This window comes from Colletes gigas, unplaced genomic scaffold, assembly GCF_013123115.1.
Source record: "Colletes gigas isolate AHSC1104 unplaced genomic scaffold, ASM1312311v1 Colletes_gigas_Sc00001, whole genome shotgun sequence".
Taxonomy (NCBI): domain Eukaryota; kingdom Metazoa; phylum Arthropoda; class Insecta; order Hymenoptera; family Colletidae; genus Colletes; species Colletes gigas.
In genome coordinates this window covers 8,522,737-8,548,569 of record NW_025106630.1, presented here as the reverse complement: position 1 = coordinate 8,548,569, position 25,833 = coordinate 8,522,737, and the positions used below count along the sequence as shown (strand labels likewise).

Here is a 25,833-nt window from a genome sequence, read left to right as displayed (position 1 = left end):
CATTTTTCGGTGAAGACGGTTGAAGACATATCGTATTACGATCGGGTGAACAAGGTATTTTATTACGCTGCATGGTAAACGTTTACAGTTTAGTAGTCTAGGGAAAATGTGTGTATAATACTCATCTCGCGCATAAACTCGTGTCTCCATAGTAAACGGGTTGGCAGTAGAACGACCGTACAAGATGGCGTCGTTCGCGTAAATACTTTTGGTGCAGAACCCAGTTCAATTGATTTAACCAGGAATCAAATGTAACACCTTCTAAATATTGCATCGACGATATCATGTCCTTTCGATTATTCATTATATTATTCAGTCTTCTGGAAAGTTTTAAATGATTTTGTCTTTTTTCCTTTTCGGTAGGAAATCGTGTGAAATTAATTTAGAATGTGTTACCGCGTTATCAAGCTCGTCTTTCTATCGTTATTCAATTTCGTGTCTTTCTGTTCTTCCAACGCGGTAGGTTTGACAGTAGATTCATTATTAGATTCGACAGTAACATTTGTTCGTTTAATTGCGTCGAGATATTTCTTTGATTGTTTTTGATTTCGCTGATATTTTTGTTGCTGCCTTTTACGCGCTTGTTCCTTGATACGAAGATAGTGAAATATCATACATCTTTAGAAAATTTTATTAACCAACAACGGGTACCTGCAGAGCGATTTTTCTTCGCTCCATGTTTTCCAGATTTGCAAGCAGTTGTTGTTGCTTTTCGTATTGTTGCTTTTTAAGTGTTTGTCGATACTGTATGGTCTTCTTTTCCTTCCAAGCTTCGAAGGATATTAGTTTTTTGATCCGTTGCTCCCTCGATGGTCTAAAACAATCGATCCGTGTTAAATAAATACTATACTCGTTCATTTTGCAACGATACAACAACCTATTGTCGGGGCAGTGTACGCGGGTTTCCTTGAAGGCGTTGTCAGTCTTGTTTCTTGATTGGTTAGGACGGCTGAACGAGTTATTCCAAATTTCAATAACTCTTGTATCATTTTCATGGTCGACAATTTCATCCAATTGCTGGAAAAAATACCTGGGTCTATACATTTCGCGAATATTAACGCGAACGATATAGAGACAATCGAGATGTTACTTCGACGGAATTGTTCGAAACTACATCGATCTTTTCGTCGATCGAAACATCCTTGATGATGTTCAAAGACTTTTTATCTATCAAAGAATTATCTGTCACGATTTTGTTTCTTGTTGAGTCAATATTTGTTGAAGATCGACTCCCTTGATGTTTGTATTTGTATCGTCGCGATCTACGATGTGCAACCGTTGCCGATATACTCTGAAAATAATCGATGAAAATCCCAGGACTTATAAAGCACCCTACATTGTAGAAGCTACACAATACGAACGAACTTGTTCGTTATCTTCGAGCGGTTGTGTTTCATTCCGAATCTCCGTATCTTTTGAGTTGGATAATTTTTTAAAATACCATTCCTCGTAAATCATTCGATGAAACTTGATCACTTGCTCTGCATTCGAACATATAATTTTAAAGAATCGATAGTGTGTAATATTATTCGCTAGACTAACCGTTATCTTCCAGCGCCTCGTGCACCATTTGCTTCACGACATTTTCTAAATTTTGAACCGAAACACTTTGAGTTTTCATTTTCGAAACATCGAAACCTTCGTTGGCCAAGGACCAAACGGACTGGACAATTTATCTACACGTTCAGCATAAGAGAATTTAACGTCACATATTGTGACACGCGGTGTCATAATTTTGATAAGTAGAAGACGAATGGATTAACGAACGAATCGAACGAATGAACCGATAGTTAGATTATTCGAGTCGAAACAGTCGACGTACAGATCGATTAATTGCGATATATATATTATAGATAGGTAGGTAACAGAGTTGAGCAAATTTTAAACAGATTTTTTTAAACCTGCATCCAGGCAAATGAAACCGTTGAAAAATATCAGTTTACAAGTTAATCTAAAATTCTTATTCGCTATTTGTGAATAAAATTTGCCCAACCCTGATGAGTAGATATACATATCTTGCATATAAGTAACAAAAATTCATTTATTAATATTGTATATCAAATATAATGCCATCTTCATTTGCGTAGAAAGGGTAATATTATATTTCGAATTTTTTGTAACCCAGATGCGTGTATACGCGTGTTATTGCTAATTCCGAATATGTAGGCATGTACACAAATATGTATAATATGAAATATAAATAACAATCCTTGGCACACATATTTACAAATGTAACAAACGAGCTGTCTAACACGCTGTAATAACACCCTCGAGTTAGATAGAGTTTTTATCTGGTTCAAAATGACCTTGCATTTGTTTTAACGAGGGTTAAAAAGAATAAACGAAACGAACAATAAAATTACCACAGAAAACGACATAAAAGTATCTGTCGTTAACATTTCCAGGAAACAGAGTGAAAACAGTCTCTACCATCATATTTATAATAGAACATAGTTGTAATACTCTTTTTTATGTAGTATAACCAGACAATTAAAAAAGGAAGGTTCTTTCTCTAACTTCAACTAAAAGAAATTATTTGAAAAATCTGTGGAGCACATCGTTGCTTTATCAATGAGAATATGGAAAGTAGGGTGTCCACTGACGCGTTTCGCGATCACTTTAAATTACTTTTTATCCAATCGGTGTATTCGGTGACGCGCGTATAAACTCCCGGATATCCTGGCTCCCCACACTTGTTTCCAAAGGAAACTATACCGATCTGAATCCATCGGCTGTCGGCCCTGAGCATCAACGGTCCACCGGAATCGCCTTGGCAAGCGTCTTTACCGCCTTGGCTGTAACCGGCGCACAGAAAGTTGCTCGTTATTGGCTGAAAGTAAGCCGCGTTGCAATCTTCGTTTCTCCACACCGGAAGCACCGCTTGTCGTTGCACGGTACTCTCCTTGCCTCCTATCGATGAAGGATACGATTTACGTGACCGTACATACAACATTTTGTCGCAATGATAAATTACCAATAAATACAATATCAAGTCCGTATACAAGTAATTCTCAGATTGTCTTATAATTTGGTCCATTAAGTGTAGTCTTGTTGTTCCATCACGAATACTTATAGGATCCTAAAATAACTTTAATCAATACTCAGCACGCTCACCATAATAAGTGGTGCCCCATCCAACTACGGTGGGCCTGGCACCTGCGAATCTCTCGTTTCGGTAACGCGACTGCGGCATGCAAATTGGTATCACGTACGGTGATTTCCTGACCGGCCTGGTCAGCTCGAGGACCGCGATGTCATTGTAAAATCCAACCCGCGAGAATTTCGGATGAGCGTGAATTTGCTTGACCGTGTAGGTCTCAGGGGCGGACGGTTCGTCGTCCCTCTCGAGATCTATGTCCCCCAGTCTCACGGTGAACTGTCTCGCCGCGAATCTGCGCAAACGTTGAAAACCACTCTGTCTGCTTTCGAGCTGGTAGCCGGAAGAAATTTACGGCAATTATGTACCGTGTCGACGACCTCATCGATTTCAACGACCTTGAAGCACGTCGAGCGGGAGGAGGAGACCATTACGGACAACGAGTATGCAGTTTTTAAATTGTTATCAATGTCAAGCTGATTTATAGTCCAAGGCAGTTGAAATCGACACGGTATATAATTCACCAAAATTTACTTACGAACGAGCAACTTACGGCCGTTGTCGCTGATCGCGCGTGCAGTGAGCCGCGGTGAGGATGTGTCGCGGACCGATCAAGGAACCGCCGCACCAGAACTCGGTGCGTTTGGAGCCGTGGAGGAATATCGCTGCCATCCAAGGCCAACGTCCTGGCAGAGCTTCCTCGCCTCCGACCACACGATACTTACCCGAGTTTCTCACTCCACACTCTGAAGAATATAATACACGTCGTGTGTCATAAATTTCACCAACAATTAGTGGATAATTCCACGCCATACCCTCCAAATCAGACAACCTTTTGGAGCAACATTCTATATTTTGTTCCATAATTAAAGATCTTTGCGTCTGAGTTATTAAAATGTTACTCCTATCATTTTCGTGATTTACCCTCATCGTCCTGAATGAAATTGTTGTCAATGGTGCCGATGGTTGGCTCGGTGAAGCCGTTCGACTCGTTGGACGACAGATCCGGCACTGGAACGCTCGCAGGACCTGTTGTCGTCGTGGACGCAACGGGGAACAGCGGAATTGGACGAGGTGTCTGCGGTTTTGTTGGGCGGATCGGTGGTCTCGGGGAGTGCACCCCAGACACGATTCCAGCGGCTGGAATTATGCCAGGTGCAATGCTGAAAAATCGTTCATATTAATAGATACACGTAAAAGATCTCATCCTTGTAATAGGGCCTGGCAATGGTTACCTCGCGGTGTCAGGTTTGTCGCTCAACGGACAGCAGACCCCCGGTACGAATAAGCTTTTGAAACATAACGATTGTCTGAGTTTGGTCAGGTCCAGAAGAAGCTGAGGGCAGTTGCTCAGGTCTTGACACTTTCCAGGCGTACCATCAGCCGTGGTACAGCCTGATGACACCTGCGAGGGTTCCTTTTCTCGATCGACGATGACCTCAGCGGTAGACTGAGTCGGAGTCGGATTCGGATTCGGAGTCAAAGAAGTACGATCCGGATTGGATGCAGCATTGGGTGTAGCTCTCAAAGGCAGAGTCACCCCGCGTACCAGCGGTGCTATACTGTCCGTTACGTTGCGTCCTGGAAATACAAAAACATATGAGTACAAAAATAAAATGGAAGAAGAGACGATGCTAGTAGAGACATCGTACAAGTTGTACCTAGAATGTTTTTAGAGATTGTGTATATTGCCGATGGCAACTCTTTAGGGGGGTAGTTCGAGTTCTCCACGCCCCTGGTCATATTGACGATGTAACTGCCGACAGTGTTCAAAGCGCCCAAAGTCTCGCTGATCGCGATCAACGGGTCCGGTTCGACTCGTTGCTCCACTTTCGCTAGCTTCACGTAAGAAGGTCGTATTTGCGTGTCCCTTCGAAAGATTCCGGTGGCTGATCTCCGCGGCCCGTCTGCAAACACGGGCCACGCTTCCGTTTCGGCCCATCCACGAATCGGTGCCACGAAACCTGGAGAGCTTGTCATTCCATATCTCGTTTCTGAAAATCAACACCACGAACGCATACGTAACGTGATCGTTACATACACGCGTGCATAAATATGTATTCAAAATGGAGAAATATACAAACGCCCTCGGGATCGTTAACTAATCGTTACATGAGCATTATAACAAATGACAAAACAAGTAATCCTGACCCCCTTTGGATAGACTACGAACGAAAGATATCGATGCCCGTAGTTTTTGTACGGTTGCATAGCTTCGTCTGTGCTGTACACTAACTGTAAAAACAACTTGTTGATACTATCGCAAATACGCTGGACTTGTTGCCGTTTAGTTTGTGCATCCAACCACAATCTAGTAATCGGAAGTCAAAGAGAGTCTACATATTTGGGTCAGTACGTACGAGTTCTTTTAGAAGTCAGTGTTACTTTCGATTATAGAAACATATCGTCGCATTCCCTTTACTTACGGTAGCGATAGCGCGTAACTTGGTCGGTGTAAGACCAGCAACTCGTCAACAGGCTCCATATCATGTACAGTTCTGTAACATTCGTACAGAGTGCATCAAATATATTTTTTAAAATCAAAATTATCCCAACTATAGCGTAAGTAAGATATACAACGTGATCGGTTATTAAAAACGACAGCATCTTTGGTCATTGTTTATCGACTCGTTACCTCTTATGCCACACGCTTGTTATTTTCTCATCGATGATATCCTCTCTGAATTTTTGCAGTCCAGATTTAATATTTACACTAAATCTGTTTGTTTAAGAGCCGAACAAATTTCTTTGCATACTTACTTTGTAATATACCGAGTTAGTATGAATTAGCGCCTCGAGTCACAACGCCCTCTAGCTATGTCGCAAGAATTCGCGGGAACGACCTACCGATAACGTTTGACGTACCGCGTCATGATTCCTACCAAACAGCATCCGACGAGCACTCTTTCAAAGCATACACGGCAATCGTTATGCAATATTGCCAACAGTTTACGCCGAAGAAGTTAGCTTTCGAATCTTCTGAGAAACGATCGACGATGACGTCGCTCGTAAGAACGAAAACTCGAAAGTTTTGCGAACGGCCACGTGGTGGTTGGCAAACTCAACCTTACGAGCGCGATTCACGGCAGTTTGCTCCTGTACCGACCTATTAACACGATTTCCCGAGTTTTACTCGTAAGCCTGAGCAAAATTGATATGAAAAGCGTGTTGGAATCGTACGAGAAGGTAGCTCGATTCTTCGTGAAATTGAATTGGAAGTGTAACGGAGCCGCGAGTGAAATTTCTCGCATTTCACGTATCCACCGACGTTGAGTATGTTGAGTCGTGCTCGTTGACCTTTCTACGAATCAAATATCCTCAAACTATTTGAGAAACGTGCTTTGTAACCCACGTTACTATTGGCTTCTGGGAAAAGTATACAAGCTAGCAACTGTTCGCACCCTTCCTAAGTGATCACGCCCTCCTACATAAGAAAAACACTACTACGAACGCCGGAAACTGTTACAGGCTAACCTTAATATATTTGGACGCGATCGGTATGCGTGGGCGTGGAACGATCTCGATCTTGTGAATCCGGATGTTTGCGAACACGTGTCCGAAATCGTATTGTTTCGAGTTACGAGCAACGATGATTGCTGAAACGTGACAATCGGTCATTCGAAAGCAACGTACGCAATAACTTTCCTCTCGTTGCTTTTGGCTAGCGATGTATACGTATCATCATCACGTGGAATAGTTGCGATTAGCTTTTTCTTTTCTTTCGGCGATTAGACGCTACGTCGAAACATTAACGTTAAATATACTTTGTCCAGTGAGACGAAACAAAAATTTTACTGTTTTGGTCGGGTGATCGACGTATTAAAAGAAATCATAATTTTTCAGCTCAAAGTGCCAAACTGGCCCCTCGGGGGGAAAACAAAGCGACGCAAAATGGGGGGAAAGGAGGCGAAGGAGGGGACGTGTCGGGTTCGAAGTAACGTGGCCCGGCGTTGAAGGAGGCCTTTTCGGAATAAGTTAATGTACACGGACTTCATCGACGGTGAAAGTTGCTCGACGAGAAAGCGCGCCTTTCTTCCGTTCACTGATTCATCGACGATACTTGCTCGACCGTACCGCGGTGAGAAATGAGCTAAAGATTGTTTGTCTTTCGGTCGTTCGAGGAACGAAGAGGATCGTTCCGATTCCACGGGAGATAATTGCAATTGTATGGGGGGATTCGATCGTAAACACGCGAGAATGAATTTCTCCGTCGAACGTTATGCGCCACACCATGAGATCCATGGATCATCGTCTTCTTGAAAAAAACCTCACGGCCGTGGGAATTAGGAAGATTTCGACGAACCCAGTCTAATTTTTGGAATCCAATATACTCGTCACTTTTTCAACGTTTATTTTTTTTAATAGTTTGTCACACTTTCGTACTCAATCTTAGCGCTTCGTAGGTAAGCGTCCACGTGATCGCGCGAACGTCATTTAGCCCGCATCGTGCGGGTCCAATGTCATTTGCAATCTCTCCGTTCGGATTAATAACGTGATAATCCTGTGTCAGCGACAACCGACCATCAAAATAAATACATTGATATTTTTATTAATGTCCACGATTTGTTCAAGGTTGGCGGTGAAGTGTGTTTCCGCGCGCAAAAGGCAACCGTTTGAATTCGAATTTAGTGAAACGAAAGCGCTCTTGGATCGTACATCAACCGATACGTTTACGGTTTCTTTCGAATGGTCGGTGACAAATCACTTACCGAAAAAAACAATGGACGGCGACATCCTGCTGACCGAGTAAAAAAGTCAACGATTCCTTTGCACAGACATTCCAGGTGCTTCTGCTGCCACCACACCTGATACCCGCGACGAGATACGCGGCGGAACTATTTCAATAGACTTGTCGCGCCCGCGAGAGTACCGACGAATTGTCCATCGTCTATTGAGCCTCGACAGGGAGATAGAGATAGGGAAACGGATAGAGGGAGAAAGAGGTACGAGCGGCCGAGGTTGGTGTGTAGGAGCGGGGCGGAAGCAGGAGAGGGAACCGATGAAAAAAAAAAAAAAAAGATTCAAGCAAAGGAAGCGTCCGAATCGTGCAATAGTGGTTGCACAGGGCAAAACCTCGGTCGCGCGATGACTGTCCGTGAAAAGACCTCGACACACTTTGCTTTCGACGGACTTGTTTGTTCCCCTCACTCTCTCCGCTTCTCTTTTCCTTCTCACCTTTCTTCCTCTGGCTGGCGCCATCCCTGACTATGCTCGGCCAAGGGAAAGTGTTCCCTACCATCGGACACACTCTTTTTCTTCCACTTTTCGATCATTTGTCGCGCAACAACGCACTCACACGCGGTGCTTCATTCACTCGCTTCTTCGGTTTACACTTGTATATACAGGATGTGCAAAAGTTGACACAAAATTGGGAAAATTCTCAAATGATTTGGGAATCTCCTCTTACAAAACTTGTTTATTCGAGCAAGCATGCGCGTTGTCTCAGATTTGCTAATTTCTTTGCCTCGACCGTGAAAACCAGGGAATCACAGTTACATTTAAAAGTTATTACATTAAGAATTCTTTGCAATGGTGAATAAAATGGACAAATCTATCGACGTCATAAAGACTTGGACTGTATTAACCTCAATATCATCAATATCAAATACCAAATCTGAATGAGATAACAAGATACTTTAGATAATAATTCTTATTGACTCAACCTGTATAGTTGATCTACTGTTTAGACACATTTAACACATTTGTCTTGTTCTTAATTCCATTCAGATGCAAATCTCGACGAGGAAACACGTCAAAGATTGACGAGTACTGCGTATCCAAAGTTTATATCAATTTTAGCATACCCTAAACACCCTGTATATATTTTTGTATCGCGCGGTTTGGCCAGGTCTTTGGTAAAGGATTTCGAAAACGTTCTGTTATGCCATAAATTTACTTATGCTGTAATAATCGTCGCTACACTGAAACGTGGTACGTGTGGTTCACGTATGAACGTAAATTTCCTCGTCATTAGATATACAATTCTTATGGAATTCAATATACAAATTCAGTCATATCCTTGCAGAATATGTACGTGTTTCTATAAAGAATCGGTTAAAGGTACGCGATACAACTGCGAGTGACTCTATACGATACCTTAATGTCCTACAAGAATATGTCCATCGATGTAAACGAATGCGCGTTATTATCGTTCAGAATAAATTGCAGTTAAACGATTCATATAACGCATCGTACAAATCTAATCCGTTTCGTCGAGCAGGTGAAACGAAACGAATAAAATGTTCTCCCGCGTCGAGCGTTCCTCTATAGGATCTCTAACCACACGATCGTATCTATTAACAACTGTACAAACATCAATTACAGTTCGGTAATGCATATACCGTGCGTGGTACGCGTTGCATGTATTTCGCAAGTTGGGTGCGCATGGAAAAAACCAATAAATACGTGCCGTTTGAACGCGTTTCACGGTGGACGTTTCTGAATGTCTTTTAATACCACTGTCGAACTGTGCTCGTAAAAAAAGAAATCAAGAGAACGAAAATGCCGTTTCGACTCGTTCGAATTGTCTTATCCTGAATATTCAACGGTTTCGTGTGCCCTCACGATCGCTACGATTACGCGAGAGATACGCGCGACGATTAAAAATCTATTCGGTATAAACTTAAAATGCAACGAATAATAGGGGGGGTGTCCCGAAAAACGATTTCTAGCATGTGCGCACGCATGCGCACGGATCTCGTTCGTGGATTAAAAAACTGGTTCGCTTCTCGTGAATTCAAGTTCTCAAACGTCGCGTGTAACCGTTACAACCGAGATTGCGCGTACGATAAACTGCCTGTGGATAGTTTAGATTTGATTTATCAAGAATGTAGGTAGTAATTCGGCGTGCGTATGTGGCTTGTGCACACGCATACGCCTTGAAACGTAGTATCATTGAATTCGCTGTTATTCGTCACAGTAATCTGTATCGGAGCGACAAGATCAATATTTTCTCATGCTTGGCATCGACGACTTGTATGGATCGAAGCGATCGTACGATGGCGTTGTTCCGGGCGCTGTCAATCCCATAGACTGAATTGGACCGCTTTGGTACGTCGGTGGTACTGGATGACGTAAGGTGTTTCCCATGCTGCTCGAATTACTCCATCTGAAATTAATAAAAATTTTTAAATAAGTTTTTGTTCTGCTATCCATTCAAAATAACGCAAGTAACAATATATATAACATTAATTTATTTAAACAATATTAACGTTTCGGTCATCCCATTCTATTCTGATGGAAAAATACTCACGACCCTTGTGGTGTCCATTGAACAGTGGCAACTTGAATTTTGTCAACCAATGATGCACCCAGAGGAGGTGCAAAGAAGCAATTGCACCTCCTGCCACAAATATCCATTTTTTAATCATTAAAATTTGTTTATATATGTAACAAAACAACTTCTTTACCAAAGCTTTATAAAATATCGGAATCTATTGATTGAAGCTCATTTTAATCAATTTTGTTAGTACAACAGTTATGATTTATTGGAAAAAAGTTGCAAAATTAATAATTTTCTAAATTTTTAGAAATTCTTGAATATACGTTTAAATATTAGCAATGACAATGACTATGATATATTTAAATTTCAGCTAAATCGTAAGTTAAATTGCTGATATTATTTATAGAATCTAATGGTGTACTGAGTGTATACGAGTATACAGTGCTAGACGAAAGTATTGGCACAGCATACTATTCAGGATACAAATGCTTATAACTACGAAAAAAATTTAACTACAAAGTTCGTTTTTCCATAAACCTTTATTGTACACATCCCAATTTATTATACAAGGACCAGTAACATAAATAAAGTGGTACAAAAATAATAACAAAAATATGTTTTCTAAGCACTTTCTAGACGGACAAAAGTATTGGCACACAGCACAAAGTACATTATATCGATACTTCATTGGAAAGATGTCTAATTATCGTATTAATCGATCACTCAAACAATAAACAAAACGTGAATACTTTCGGGAAATGAAAGAAATAACGATCGAGGGTAAAAGATAATATTAAACTTACATAACTTTAATGAATCAGTCAAATAAAGAATCAGATAGCGGAGAAAATTTGTTTTACCGTACAGAGTATTTAAATTAGTTCAAAATTGTACCAAGAATACTCAGTTCGTATGGCACCAATGGGAGCCATACTTAAATAAGATAATTTAAAAGAAAAATGATCTTGAACTTGAAAAGATATTATTTTCTGACGAACGCAAATTTGATATATTCAAATTACATGGTAGAATAACTTACAAGTTATGATATATAGCACCACAGGTGACGCGGTAATATGGTGTGACTACTTCTGGATTCTGAGAACTCGTATTTATCGACGATACGATTGTTAAATAAATATATTTGTATATATCAGAAGAAGATTATTCAAATGACGGGAAAAACTAATCTTTCCAATGGAATTTTCTTAACAAAATAATGATCATATGTTAGTTATATGGCATGTATTGTTTCTTAATTGTCCACACTTCGGAAGTCCCACTGTAAAGCTCGGACATGAATTCAATAAATTATGTTCGACACGAACTGGAAAAACAAATCAGAAAGCACCATGTAAAGATATTACTAGCTGGGTGTGCCATAGCTTTTGTCCATCTAAATAATGCTTAGAAAATGTATTTTAATTATTAATTTTATATCACTGCATTTATATTATTAATTCTTGTTACGCGATAAAATAGGATATGTAAAACAAATGTTTATAGAAAAATAAACTCTGTACTTTTAATTCGTTTCGTAATTATAAGCATCTATATCCTAGAAACTTTAGTATGCCAATACTTTCGTCCAGCACTGTATAGAAATTATGTCGGTTACAAGTGATCATCATTATAATAATGGCACTTGGTAAATATTAGGATCAAGTTTATTGTTTACACACCATGTTGAAAGTGTATTAAAATCAGTTCAAGTAATTAACTTGCTCGATGTTGTTTAACTTTAAAAAATAGTTTAAGATCGTCCGCATAAAGTAGGTATTTAACATTGGCTAGATTATCAATAAGATCATTGATACAAAATTATAAAAAAGCAATGGCTCTAAATACGAGTCTCGACGAACACCAGATACTGCTTCAATTTTTTTTTTAGATAAATTATTTTTAACACTTGCAACCTGGAATCCATCGAAAAGGTAATCACTTAACCAAACTAAAAGATTTCCACGAAAGCCAAAATTAAAAATTATCAGGAATGAAGCATGTTATTGAACATCTTCGACCCACTGTTCGTGGTCTTTGTTAATTGGCTTTCATGTAAAACTATCGCATTGCGAACGAAAATTCCAATCAAATATTCTATCTTTTATTACTTTGAACAAAAATAAAGTGAAAACTGACAGATATGTTATAAGTACAAAATAATAATGAAAAAAGTATAGTTCAGCCGTTCCAAATATTCTAGCTTCTTATTTTCAGTCTTTTTTTTTGTTTTGTTTTTTACTATTAACAAAAAACCTTTTAGCAGGTGTTTTTAATACTAATAAAATACTATGGGAAGCATTTTTTTATTCCACTATATAATATGCTCCATTTTTCTTCTGAGACGCTCACCGACACGTTGGCGGACCCCCAAGGGTTCGCGGACTATAGTTTGAGAAATACTGGTCTAGATGATAATATAGAAAATTAACAGCATCGTAAATATTTAGCGCAGAAGTAATGTGTCATTTATTTGTTTGGGTATGTTTTCCTTATGCCTTCCGTTAGAAGAGGTTGCCGAAGAGAAGTAAAAAAGACGTAGGTTACGTACCTGTTTACATTTTCTGAGGACCTGGAACTCCAGCTGGATGGTTCATTTCGAGGGTCTCGAGTTCCGCTACTCGGTACGGAATTAAATGATTTTGTAGACGGTGGCCCAGAATGCCAGCTACTAGTAGTTCTGTTGCTCTCCACGTAGCGACTGTCACCTATAGTTTTCCAAGATTACGAAACACGTTACTCCAGAACAAAACGAATGGATAAAAAGTCGTTCTATCAATCGGCACACGTCACGCCTCTACGTCGCGACAACTACTGCGCTCCTCCACTGTATACCCGGAGGGAAATATCTGAAACTGCGTGATGCGCGAGGAAGGTGCGCACAAAGCTATTATACCCTCAACTACCCGAACAATCGGCAGCACTAGTTTTACGCGTATCTCTCCACTTCTATTTCCCCGGGTGTACATTAGTAAGAGTATTTAAAAGAAAAATTAAACGAATTAACTAAGAAAAAAAATATAAAGGGAAATTGATAGCGCAATAAATACTTACGTGGTGTACTGGAACCTGTAGGTTTGAAACTTTCGCTGTAACGCGTATGACTGTCCCTGGAGCTCCTATGCGTTTCCGGCTCGGAACGTCGAACTTCGCGCTCGCGAGTGTAAGTGGTCGTACTTGGTCGTTCATACCTGCTGAAAAATTTCGTCGACGATCTTTTGATCATATTCGATGAGATCAATCGTTTGCCAACTTTCTAACGTTTAATCGATATGTAATTTACCTTTCCTTCACTTGTCGAGGATCAATGGATGACGCCGTCGTGCTAAGCGCCTCTCGGCGTACTATAACTTCCCTACCACGGGAAACTTCGGAGAAACTTTCCGGGCGACTACTTCGCGAAGGGAAATCACTGCTGCGTTTAAATTCCTTCTTCAGTCCGATATCTTGGGCGGATCTGTAACACATCGAAAGTGTAATTAACACTGGGATTTGTACGATCAATGCCAAACACCGTAATAAAATTATCCAGACGACATTTTTACCTGCTAGACTCGTATCGTGCAGGCGGCGATGCATCCAATCGTCTATCAGAGACACGATCCAATATTTCACCGCGTCGATCACTTACTCGCTCCGGGGAGTGTCTTCGACTGTGCTCTGTCGTCATACGCTTTCTGTCCGGTTCCACGTATAAGTCTCTGGGATCCCTTCTGTCGCTAGAAGATCGTTTTATAGACGGTGGCGGCGGAGCACGCCTGCTCTCCTCGAGCCGCATCTGTTGCCTTTTCAGCTCCAACCTTTCCCGCTCCAGCTTCTCCCTTTCGACCTTTTGACGTTCCCGTTCGAGACGAAGCAACTCCGCCTTCTCCTGTTCGATCCTTTCTCTCTCCCTCCGTAACTTTTCCCGTTCCCGTTCCAAACGTGCGGCCTCTTCCCTCTGTTTGCGATCAATTTCCCTCTGTCGCTCCATATCTTCGCGCCTTCTTCGTTCTTCCTCGCGAAGTATTCTCTCTCTTTCGCGTAATCTTTGCCTCTCCCGTTCCTCCTGAAAATATGCCCGACTTCGTAATCGTTCTCCTTGTTTTCACGGATGGATCATGGAAAAGTCCAGTTTTACCCTGATCTTAGCGAATGTGAGGACGTCGTCGCGTCTGCGCCGTTCACGGCTACGGGATCGCGTATGAGATCGATGATGATCCCAGGAACGGATTTTCTTCTCGTCGCCGCCGCCGCCGCCGCGCTTTCCTTTCTCGCCCTCTGGCTTTTTGCTGGTCGACTTGGTTGATCGGGAATCAGATTCCTTGGAGACTTCGTCTTTCTTCTCCAGCACCTCTGCTTTCTTGCTCTCAGCGCCATCGCTTTTCTCGTCCGATTTTTTCGCTGTCGCACATTTAGACGGTTCTTTTACAATAACAATGTAAGTTGTTTGGCATAAAATAATTATTCGACAAAAATGTCGTTCCAAGAATTTCGTTCTTTCTTCTCGGTAATGAAACAACGTGTAACAATATGTTGAAACACGTGTAACAAGTAAAAAAAAATTCTAATTTCACTCAAGACTAAAAAAATAAATTTGTTGGAACGTTTTGAAAAGAACGAAGTGCTTGGAACATTCCTGTCGAATAATTAAATTTCATTTAAAAATGTATCAATACAGTTTGTTCGCGAAGAATAAATTCCTACAATAATAACTTACTTGTTTCCAACCCTTTATCTTCGATTTCCTTTTTCGGTTCTTTCTCCTTTCGATCGCTTACATCGTGATTATCCTTTATCTTGTCTTTCTCCTCCTTCTTCTCGGACTTTCCATTCGTAGTGTCCCGTTTACGCATATGACTTTGCTGAGTGTCGCCTTTCGCCTTTAAACAAGAATGGAGATCTCGAGAGAGAATGCATACGGAATGCTCGTAACAATGGGAACGTTGTTCTTTTTGTTATGCCTACCTTTTCTACGGATATCACGCGTCCGTGAAGTTCCGTTCTATGTAAATGCTGTATACATTTTGCAGCATCCTCGCTCGTGGACATGGTAACGTATCCGTAGCATCTTGCACCGGGCGTTCTTGCGTTTGTAACCACTTTGGCACCTATCACTTTCCCGTATTTCGAGAATATTTGTTTCAGATCAGTCGCACGAGTACTCGAAGACAACCCAGATACCCATAAATTTCTGCTGCTCGCATTAACTGGACTAACTTGCGAAGCCTTTTTGTCTGCGGTAACAAAATGAGGAGTATGGAAGAAAATAGTATTGTACACACAATTAAACATGCAACTGTAATAAACAAAATGAAGATTCTTATATTCGTTTAAATGGCTCAAGTAATTACCTTTATCTTCTCTTTTTTGACTTTTGTTACTAGACTCCACACTGAAAATAATTATTGTATTTATTAAATTTACAAATCGTTTCAAAAATTCTTATTACGTACAAAAGGTAATCTTTTAAAAACTATGACTTTCTGAGGCTTAATAAGTACCTCTGTAACTATGTTAAGCATATAAATTTGGCTAGCAACTTTTTCGTTTTCAGTAATCATAATAATATTAACAGTAACAATAGTAACAGCAGTAGCAGCAGCAGCAGCAGTGGTAGTAATTAATAGTAATAATAATAATAGTAATAAACACGATCGTTTGCGTTTCTGGCGTTCACTTGTACGTCGTTGTTACACAATAGCGTTACCAGTTTACTTAATTTACTATTATGCATGTATTCACTGTGGTCTGCATTCCAGTTTTCATCACTTGTGTGTTAAAAGTATGTCCGTGTGGGAACGTTTGGATTGCGTATCCCTCGACACAAGTTTTCCAGAAAGGGAGCATCGCCTCTTCGCTGTTCTTCCGGGAGGGCACTTCTTGTAAAGTTGGAACAAGTATCGACACATACGCGAGATATAGAGTAGCAGTATCTCCGACGAACAATAAGATTTGCTTCTTGTCGCGTTAGGGCTTAAACGCAGTCTGCCGAGTATATAATTTACCTCAAGATACTAATAGTCTTGCTATCATGCTCGATGAGACTGCTGTTTGTTTTACAAACGAATATCCTCCGTCAGATAGAGAAGGCAGCGCACGGAACTGTTTCATGGGTAATCGTAGAACGTGTAAACACCTTTGAAAAATGTTCGTTTACGAATAGGAGCGGTATAAGACTCGGTTTGACTTAAGTTTGCTAGCCAATTTCTCGATTTCTTAACATACTTTCCAGAGTTAAGAATTACAGCCTACACGTACGAGCGGAAAGAAACTTCGTATGCGATTGAAAAAAATGGAATAAAGTAATCTTGCGTGCGACTTTGACGAATAATTTCATCTTGGTAATCCATCGTCCGACAGTATATATATATATATTTATCCTGATGGTATTTGTATGCGGCAGAAGAGAGCATCGCTAGCATAGAGCTGTGTGACATTTCGTTGTCGTACCCACTGTGAACCGTTTAGCAATGAGAGACCAACCTCTTGCTTCCGTCTCCACCGTCCTGCTTGTTCTTCGTCCCGACGTTTGCACCTGACGTCGTCCCTTCCTTGCTGTTGGCACCGGCTTCTGCTCTACTGCTCCCTTTAGACTCTCCCTTCTTGTTTTCTTCCACTTTCTTCTTCTCTCCTCCATCTGCAGAGACAATCAAGGTAGCATAGTCACTTTCTGCGAGGCCAGATTTCTTCTCCCTCCCTAACACTCCTGCATAGTGGCCTGTATTTCCTGCATGGAACTTTTCCGAGCCACTAACAGACTGTGCAGTGAATTATGATGAAGATCGCATGATCGCAATATCACAAATTCGCTCTTCAATGGTACGTTCCATAGCGACCCTACTTTATTTTTTTTTTTTTTTTATTTTTTTTTTCTCTCTATTATGACTGAAAGTTACCTTTGTACCTTTTGCACACCAGATTCTGAATCGAAGCCTGAATCAAAAGAAACTAGCGGAAGGAGGGACGAAGCTGCCAGTTGGACTGTGGTGCGGTGCAGTGGAGGAAGAGGTAGCGAGAGAAGATGAAGAGTAGGGGAAGGAAGACACATACACGATATTATGTCAACAATTATGAATTTTGCTACAGCAAAATTCCAGCGTGGGAAAAATTTGTCAAAATGTATGCTGCTGTGTGTGTGTTTTTTTTTAAGTCCATGGATTCACATGGTTCGAAGATATCAATTTCTCCGGTGTGGCGAACAACGTCGCGTCGTTAACTGTATACGGGGTAGATTCGTGGCTTGACATACACTTGAGTCTTCTTGTATCCAGATAATTTGGAGGCAGTAACGATCCAACGATGCTCTATGCGGTTAGGTAGAATTAATGTAACTGTATATCAAACTCTAGCGTTAACTAACTTATAGACTAGCGCTTATGGGATAGACTTTTTTTTTTTGATAGAACATGGTTGACAACGACAGCGCGAGGACGACGACGGCTGTACGTTTCATTCTAGGTGAAACCTCGTCGACCGTCGTGCCATTGATAGTTTGTAGAGAAATCATTGCATGCCATGTCCGTGTGACAAGCGGTTGCATCACATCCTGTATGCGTACTTGTTCGGACATGCAGAGCTCGGAGAACGGACGTAAGATGAAGCACGACGTACAACTTTGTAGGCTGATTCGGCACGGTTGTAGTTCTGGATAGATGAGGTGTATCACACGCAGAGAAACGAGTCCCTTGGTCTTGATGCCGTAGATTTAAGTAACTTACTCGTGACCATAAATAAAAGTACTGCTATGTCTATTCCTTGAAATCTTACATCTAAATACAATATGCGATTTAATACGTCATAAAACTTACCCTTGTGTCTGTCGTGAGACTCTGTCTGTAATGTAACAAAAATATTCCATCAGTAAGATCCACATCCTATGAGCCAGCGTTTCTCAAACTGGGGACCGCGAGCTCTCGGGAAAGGAAGGAACGATACAGTACATTGTGGAATAAAGTATTTTTGATTTTTTAACTTCTGTTGGTGGGGGAAAAAACTGAGTTTCATCTATAGTGTGACTACTACATCTTGCTTAATTTCTGAGACTCGTCATCATCCATTTTATTTAGGTTTGAACGACTGTTTTTATAATTTTATCAACAGTATATTTTGTACTAATTATATTTATCACTTTTCATTCTACTTCTGTGAAAATTAATAAAAGCTAGTAAATTTGATTCGATTTCTTGTTTGTAATGCAATTCTTTTATCTGAAAGTCAAGCAATAAGGATTGTTTAAATACGATACATTAAAGGAAAATATATATTCTTATAGGGCGTAGGGCGTAGGGCGAAGGACGAAGTTCGAGAAACACTGCTATAAACGTTTATGCCGCAATTTAAATAACTTCCTTACCTCCTCAGCAAGGAGATTTTCTTCATCTTCCCCAATAGTTAGATTAATTGAATCTTCGTTATCGATGCCATTAGCTTCAACTGTTGAAGCTGAACTAGTAGAGGTTTGATTTGCCACAATTGCAGCTTCAGGCTCTACTTTCTTTTCAATTGGCTGTGCACTTTCGATTGTGATTTTAATCAAGTGAACTTTGGGTTCTTGCTTGCACTCTATTTCTTTGCTAGTATTATTTTGAACTTCACTTTGAGGTTCCTAAAATAACCCTTCTTTCAGTTTATGTTATAAAATTTATATATCTGGATATGGTCCAACCATATTCTCTACAATTCATATAAATTTAGTATTTGTATCTACCTCTATTTTAGGTGCCATTTCCTTTTCTATTACAGGCTTTGTCTCTGTTTTTGGCTTTGTTTCATTATCATCTGGACCATCTGTAACTTCTTCTTTCTGACTTTCCAATGTTTCGGGTAATTCTTCTTGATTTGTTACACCAGTTACTAAAATTAAAACCAAGCACAATTGAATACCATGATCCCAAATATTGTATACCTCATAACAAATGCATTACTTGAAATAACCTACCACTGTTCTTTCTTGGACTAACTTTGCATACTCCACCACATGGTATAATCAGATATTCGTCTGGATTTTCCCCTTCGTCAGATATAGACTTTGCATATAAGAACAAAAATTGAATTACCATAATCGTGAACAAATAGAACATTTAAATAAAATAATAAAATTATTAAATTATAAATTATAATTGTATCAGTCCGATATAAATAAATAGACAAGATTGCTTAAAATTTAACGGTTACAAGATAAAAGTGAATATAGTACGAGCTCTTTGAAAATTAATTCATTTCTATTGTACACGGTAACTATACCAGTAATAAATTAACAGCGAAATCAATAGGGTTAAAATGGCGACAAAACAGCGATCGGCATATTATTGAAAGCTTTCGAAACAATACTTGAAACAGTGTGAAAATTTACTTTGGAGAGACGTTCGAGGAGTGCCGCTTTATTGCCAGTCTTATCTAGCCCGCGTCGTTCGAGTTCTGTTTTCAAATCTATAACTCGAAGTTCGGTCAGCTTTTTTCCTTCGACATCGGCCATTATTCTTGTGCAAAAAGTGTCCGACACAAGGCACGCTTATGCTACAAATTGTATCACTCCCGCACACACGAGATTGGAAATTAATCCACGTGCATAGACTCGATATAATAATAGAATCACGATACGGAGAAAGAAAAGTTGAAAAACCTCCCGAAATAACGAAGGCAAACACACTACGACGCACTTCGAAACAAACTATCCATCGCCGTCGCCATTCAACGGAAATGACCGGAAGTAATTCCCACACCAAATGCACAGAATCGCCAATCGTAAAAAATTAAAAATACGACGTATTAGAATATTACTAGGATAACTTCCGTCGTTCTAAAATCATTGATCCTTGATTCAACATTTCGAAAATTACAGAAAATTAAAAGTGTTGAAAATAAAGCAATAACATAGGAAAAGATTTTTTTTCTAAATTCAAGTACAGATTATATCGAGCATAACATCATATAACAATATAATTATTTCCTAAGTAAAAGTTGTTGCGTTGTAATTTTTATAAAGAATGCAACGACAAATAAAATTTATGTAGCAATGTCTAAATATAAAAACCAAACAGATGTTTAACGTTATGCCAAGATCTTATAGTTTCTTTTGCTTTTTACGCTTTTGAGCCATTCCTTGATAGTTTCGTTATCTATAACCGAAGGCGGTAATGTTGACGCATTGATGTGTTCTCTCGGTTGACAACGTTGTTTTGACAAGACACGCCTAAGAATTTATTGTTGTAAATAATATTCTTTAAAATTAGTTTGTCGATATGCCTGTAAGTACTAGTTCCCGTATATATTTAACTTGTAGTAAAACCGTTCAGTTTATTAGGGCGTTATCCTAACCTCGTTGAAGTGATGTCAAAATTTGTCACCTATTACAAACAAAATTGTGTAGAACGTATTTAAGTACGATGATGCTACTTATGTGGGATTTGTTGCATTGTTTGATATTTTATTGCAGGCGTATCACTCTAGTTTTGTAGGAAATAATGGAAACATCGGTAATATGGCGCTTCTACCTATTAGAACAAACGTCAGAGGTCCTGCGCCTCCTTTCACTAGCAAAGACCAAGATATAATTGACGAAGCGTTATACTTCTTCAAGGCAAATGTATTCTTTAGAACATATGAAATTAAGGTAATTTCAATGTGCACGTAATTGTTGGAAAAAATACTTATCGTGTTATAATTTTCTAGAGCGAAGCTGATAGAGTTTTAATTTATATTACATTGTACATAACCGAATGTTTAAAAAGACTGCAAAAGTGTGCAACACAAGCGCAAGCAACGAACGAAATGTATTCTCTCGCCAAATCGAAGTTCGATGTACCCGGCGATCCGGGATTCCCTTTGAATTCTGTATATGCCAAACCATCTAATCCCATAGAAGCTGGTAAATGACATATTCACCTTAGAGTCATGGGAAACATTATACCGAGATTGTTTTTGCAGATACTATGAGACAGTATTTACAACAAATAAGGCAAGAAACCGGAAACAGACTCGTAGAGAAGGTATACGGAGAGGATGGAAAGCCAAGTAAATGGTGGCTCTGTTTCGCGAAAAAGAAGTTTATGGACATTTCTTTATCCGGTCCTGGACAGTAAAATATATGTTTTTTAATTTCACATTTGAATGTATGCGACGGTTAATTACAGAAATCAAATATGGAAAATACATGAGTTTTGACTTCCCACAAATCATAAGAAATTAAAAAATTTTTAACTTTGAATAGTAATTACACATATCGTGCAATTGCATGTGTGATTTATATTTACATTTGTTTGATTCGTTAAAGAAATGTACAACGGTACAAGCGGTTCTTAAAGAAAGGATTTTTATTTCGCACAGGATATACCATAATATCGATACAACAGTTCGTATATTATATCAATAGAATGATGTATCTTGTTCGCGTGTGTCTTTAAATTATAAACATTCAAATAACTTATCGCTTCCTGCGAAGCGATAATGAGTTTCGTCTCAGCCATGCTGCACGACGCGAACCGCCGATAGTTTGTGAGAAACGATGTCCTTTACCCAATCCACGTGAGCTCCTGCCAGCCGATGTCTTTCCGCGAAGTTCACGGTGTTTGTGTACGGCGTTACAAACCCAATTAATCTTTGGATCATTACGAATTTCCTGAAATGCAAGTAATCGCGAGCTATAATGACGTACTCGACGGAGTCGGGCTGCATATCTTTTACTACTTCGCGCGATTCAGACATCCAAGGAAGATAAAATATCATGAGTGTTCAACATTACACATAACAGTATCATCATTTTGTACAAACACATACGTGGAAATAATTCATGATAGAAATGAGTGGGAATCGATTACCTTGTGTGCAGGATCAACCAATATAACTTCGTAATACATATATGTAGAGTCCTGAGCTACCCAGTAACTGTTCAGCACTCTTAGACCACCGCAGCGACGACCAACACGTTCCTTGAAATAAAAAAATTGTTAAGTATTTCAGTTAACCATTTAAGAAAAAACAAAACCATTATACTCTTTATATAATATACTCACTTCAGCAACAGACTGCAACTTCCTGGTGGGCTTTAGTTGATTAACACCATGGCTTTTTGGTTTCCCATATGTTGCACCTTTGGGGACAGGACGTTTGCGGCCGCCTCTCCTCACACGGATTCTGAATATGACAAAACCTGCGTATAGAAAAGAAAATTTCCCATCTATCTTTTGCATTTATTGAAACTTAAGTTGCTTAAATCGAATAGAAAAAGGTATCAGCGGGTACATTATTATATCAACCATGTTAAAGTCAAAGTGGTGCATGTACGTATCATCATGTAAATTTGCCATATTCTTTAGATTTTGTAATATTACTGCGATCTTAACCGAAAACTAATTAATTAACTCGCGTACGTTTACACGTAGTATTACGAATAGATATTCCCCGTACCTTGTTTAGCTTTGTAACCTAAACGGCGAGCTTTATCTGGTCTGGATGGCCTGGGGGCACGATGCATTTTGGTCAACTGGCGATATTGCCAGCATCTGACGCGAAGTAAAAAGCGAAGCACATCGCTCTGCTTTTTACGGTACAACTCTTGCATATACTTATATGCACCCATTGTGAAGCCCTGAAAGAAAAAGAAACAAATCGTTGAAAATATACCTACGTTGTTCCTTGTAAAATAATCGCGAAAAACGTTGCAGAATAAAATTTAATTGAAATAACGATGAATTACGACTAAAATCGATGGAACGCTTTACCACCGGTGTGCAAAGATCACGAAAGCGAAATGTGTATAAACATGTGAAAGTGTGTACTGAGGTTAACTTATACAAAATAGTAAAATGTAATATTCCCGATTGAATAATATTGAAAAATCATAAGAACATTTTGTACGAGCGAGCCTGGTACTGAATCTCCTCTGCACGCGGTCCAGAAATAAACGTGGATGCTCAGGATATAATTCGATTTCCAACACGTAGCACTCACCCTTCGCGATTGGAACAGAAGGAAAGAGCCTCGTTTTTAAGCACATCGACGTGTTAAACCATCGTACGGTAGTACTAAAGATGGTGGACTCGCCATCTGTAAATATCGACTGTAAGGACACCTGTGGGCCACCAAGTGCGTTAAACTCCAGATAAAAATTCGATCGAAGTATCATACATCTCATACATATAATTTCTTGGCTGACGCGCGAATCAATTTCAAATTTGAATTGAAAACGATGGGGGTGATTTAACTAACAGAATTTGAAATTTGTACAGATTATTAAATCGTATTGTGAGTAGATTATTTAATTTCACTGGAGTGTAAATATAAGGTAAAAATCATTATTAACTAATTTTATAATCTGCAGTAATAACTCTGTAATTTGTAATTGTTAAAGGAAAGATTACTTTAACTTTTATTTGCAATTTTCCTGGTCACTGTCACCAGATATACATATACGCGCATTCACATTATGATTGAATAGCGGTGATCGAGAACAAATCACTGCGATATTATATTTGTAATACTTTTAAAAATATTTCTATGTTACTAAAACAAAATTTATCATTTTTTCGTGGTAACCAAATGAGTCGAGGGAGAGGGGCGGCGAAGAAAAGCGTCGATGTCCACGTTAGGCGATCACAAAAAACGAGAACAGTTCGCGCGGTTCTATACGTAATATCGAGCGACCCGGTGACCTCTCGTCGTGCAATTGATTATTTCACGAGAGGCAGTCGGAATATATTGTCAGCAAGGAGGCGTAGTCCGCTATGGAGAGTCGTTCGGACAGCATAAAGGATCCGATTTATTATCCCCCGATGCAAGAGATCGCGGAGGGGTCCGTGCCCGTGACCGATTCCGAGACGATCGACAGAAGCAGAAGTTCCGCGGGCAGCCAGGAACTCGGTCTCGAGGAAAGCAACACGTTAAAAGTACCCCGTAAATTTATCGCGAACTGGCGACAGGCTTGCGACCGTACGCGCGACAGGACCAAGGATTTGTTGAAGAGATGGCGAACAGTGTCGACCAACATCGACGAGATCGTCGGCGCTCCGATCCCCAACAAGCAATTGGAGCATCCTGGTTGGAGCGTCCACGTCTGGAGTAAGCTCACGTAATTCCTCTTTCGAAAGAAAACCTCAGACACGACACCAGACGAGAACAACCCTGTCTACCAGTAGGGGAGATCTGGGACGATAGTAACGCGTTAATATCTTAAAATATACAATAGATAGCAACACACGCAGTGTATTGCTACCGTCCCTGGTCTCTCCTACAATTTCCATAATTTCACGGCTAATAAACTGTTCTTTCAACCTTTCGTTCCTTTCTTTGCCGGTTGGGCCTTTTGTTTTCTCGCTTTCTTTTCTCCCCGATACAGCGACCTGGGTGAGCCGATACCCCAGCGACGAGAACCTCGAGGCCATTGAAGAGTACGGACTCGGGACCAGAGGAAGACTGAAGGACTTGGCGGCCATTCAGCGGGACAAGTTCTCGCACTTTTTTACCTATCTGCTGGACCACGACAAAGATGGTTTCATCGACAGGAAAGATTTTCGAATGCTTTCGGAGGTATCTACGAGCTTAGCAACGCTAGAATTTAATCGCGTTCACGGATGCTAATGTTTCACAATTTTGAAAAGCGACTCAGAAGGTTCGCGGATTGGTCGTGGAACGGGCCCGAGTATTTGCGTCTGATGGAGGCGGAGGAAGGGCTGGCGGAATTGATACTGGACGAGAGGAAGTACGAGGGCGACCAGGGGAAGAAGATCGGGTTGGACGATTGGCTCTGTTGGTGGGCACGAATCGTCGCACCTGTCGGCGGCGCTTCTTACAACGATATTCCGTTCTGGTTGAAGATTCTGCCGAGGGTATTTTTCCTCGCGATCAACAGCTCGGCGAACGGGATCATTTCGAAGACGGAGCTAGCTTCGTTTTACGGGTCCGTCGTTGGCCTGGACTCGGAGAGGATCTCCAAGTGTTTGGACATAGCGTACAATTCTATGACATCGGTAAAACGTTGTTGTTATTGTTCGAAAAACAAAGAATAATTGGACGGTTACCGTAAACAGAATAGGAAGTCACGGGGGAACAGTAAAATGATCGCTTTCTCGCTTCAGAACGGAGGTCATCCACTCGGTTGGCCACAGTATCAGCTCGTGTTCGCCAACTATCTGTTTGGTCGAGGTCCTTTCGGTCCTGGAGAACATTTCCTCGGGATGACGGACTCCTGCATACTCCGCGGCAATAACGTACCGTTCCCCATCGATTATTCCGCGATGAATACGCCCAAGGACAAATTGGAGGTGTACAGTCCGCATTGCAAGACCGCTCGACGTAGCGTCGTAGTTTGAAAAATAGGTGTGTAATTCGATCGGTACGTAATAACGACGCGCCTCGACGGGATCTTGTATTTTCTAAAGTTTATTCCGCAGGAACAAAAGCAACCTGTTTCTCGATCGAGATTCGAACGGGATACCCGCACGACAAACGAGCACGCCTCCCGACGGACCGGTAAAAAACGATCCCAAAGGAATCGCTGTCACCCAAACCGTAACTTTCGTCCCAATGAAATTGTCCG

At 40.3% G+C, this 25,833-nt stretch overlaps 6 protein-coding genes across 13 annotated transcripts; 2 read left to right on the top strand and 4 right to left on the bottom strand.

Annotated features, from left to right (window-relative positions):
- Window positions 1-161: 161 nt before the first annotated feature.
- On the bottom strand, window positions 162-2,022 carry LOC122404624. Its single transcript, XM_043408761.1, has 3 exons — window positions 878-2,022; window positions 652-814; window positions 162-587 (listed from the first exon to the last, which is right to left on the bottom strand). The coding sequence occupies exons 1-3, from the start codon at window positions 1,042-1,044 to the stop codon at window positions 393-395; spliced, it is 525 nt and encodes a 174-aa protein (XP_043264696.1). The 5' UTR covers window positions 1,045-2,022; the 3' UTR covers window positions 162-392.
- Window positions 2,023-2,596: 574 nt separating this feature from the next.
- LOC122395994 (proclotting enzyme) lies at window positions 2,597-8,054 on the bottom strand. The gene is made up of 8 exons (XM_043394040.1): window positions 7,807-8,054; window positions 5,524-5,595; window positions 4,759-5,091; window positions 4,333-4,678; window positions 4,022-4,260; window positions 3,651-3,843; window positions 3,115-3,392; window positions 2,597-2,910 (listed from the first exon to the last, which is right to left on the bottom strand). The coding sequence occupies exons 1-8, from the start codon at window positions 7,829-7,831 to the stop codon at window positions 2,615-2,617; spliced, it is 1,782 nt and encodes a 593-aa protein (XP_043249975.1). The 5' UTR covers window positions 7,832-8,054; the 3' UTR covers window positions 2,597-2,614.
- Window positions 8,055-8,890: 836 nt separating this feature from the next.
- On the bottom strand, window positions 8,891-19,984 carry LOC122394868 (SAFB-like transcription modulator). 5 transcript variants are annotated; one of them, XM_043392046.1, is made up of 15 exons: window positions 19,654-19,984; window positions 19,240-19,327; window positions 19,009-19,154; window positions 18,655-18,906; window positions 18,110-18,134; window positions 16,785-16,938; window positions 15,653-15,693; window positions 15,267-15,535; window positions 15,019-15,181; window positions 14,440-14,723; window positions 13,865-14,367; window positions 13,603-13,776; window positions 13,374-13,534; window positions 12,871-13,027; window positions 8,891-10,205 (listed from the first exon to the last, which is right to left on the bottom strand). In XM_043392046.1, the coding sequence occupies exons 1-15, from the start codon at window positions 19,774-19,776 to the stop codon at window positions 10,040-10,042; spliced, it is 2,706 nt and encodes a 901-aa protein (XP_043247981.1). In that variant the 5' UTR covers window positions 19,777-19,984; the 3' UTR covers window positions 8,891-10,039. The 5 variants fall into 5 exon arrangements, with proteins under 5 accessions (XP_043247981.1, XP_043248006.1, XP_043247989.1 ...); XM_043392071.1 differs by having other exon boundaries at window positions 13,374-13,510; XM_043392054.1 differs by having other exon boundaries at window positions 8,892-10,205; window positions 13,374-13,513.
- A 435-nt stretch (window positions 19,985-20,419) lies between these two features.
- LOC122397612 (actin-related protein 2/3 complex subunit 3-like) lies at window positions 20,420-21,518 on the top strand. The gene is made up of 4 exons (XM_043396876.1): window positions 20,420-20,548; window positions 20,737-20,913; window positions 20,973-21,168; window positions 21,228-21,518. The coding sequence occupies exons 1-4, from the start codon at window positions 20,543-20,545 to the stop codon at window positions 21,380-21,382; spliced, it is 534 nt and encodes a 177-aa protein (XP_043252811.1). The 5' UTR covers window positions 20,420-20,542; the 3' UTR covers window positions 21,383-21,518.
- Window positions 21,519-21,591: 73 nt separating this feature from the next.
- LOC122397594 (60S ribosomal protein L15) lies at window positions 21,592-23,371 on the bottom strand. Of its 3 annotated transcripts, none has more exons than XM_043396854.1 (5): window positions 23,250-23,371; window positions 22,707-22,887; window positions 22,313-22,449; window positions 22,118-22,228; window positions 21,592-21,918 (listed from the first exon to the last, which is right to left on the bottom strand). In XM_043396854.1, the coding sequence occupies exons 2-5, from the start codon at window positions 22,876-22,878 to the stop codon at window positions 21,724-21,726; spliced, it is 615 nt and encodes a 204-aa protein (XP_043252789.1). In that variant the 5' UTR covers window positions 22,879-22,887; window positions 23,250-23,371; the 3' UTR covers window positions 21,592-21,723. The 3 variants fall into 3 exon arrangements, with proteins under 3 accessions (XP_043252789.1, XP_043252797.1, XP_043252780.1); XM_043396862.1 differs by having other exon boundaries at window positions 23,157-23,269; XM_043396845.1 differs by having other exon boundaries at window positions 23,148-23,263.
- A 459-nt stretch (window positions 23,372-23,830) lies between these two features.
- On the top strand, window positions 23,831-25,789 carry LOC122397394. Of its 2 annotated transcripts, XM_043396543.1 has the most exons (5): window positions 23,831-24,356; window positions 24,634-24,824; window positions 24,896-25,264; window positions 25,373-25,613; window positions 25,688-25,789. In XM_043396543.1, exons 1-4 carry the CDS (start codon window positions 24,023-24,025, stop codon window positions 25,604-25,606), a joined length of 1,128 nt encoding a protein of 375 aa, XP_043252478.1. In that variant the 5' UTR covers window positions 23,831-24,022; the 3' UTR covers window positions 25,607-25,613; window positions 25,688-25,789. The 2 variants fall into 2 exon arrangements, with proteins under 2 accessions (XP_043252478.1, XP_043252468.1); XM_043396533.1 differs by having other exon boundaries at window positions 25,373-25,721.
- Window positions 25,790-25,833: the final 44 nt, after the last annotated feature.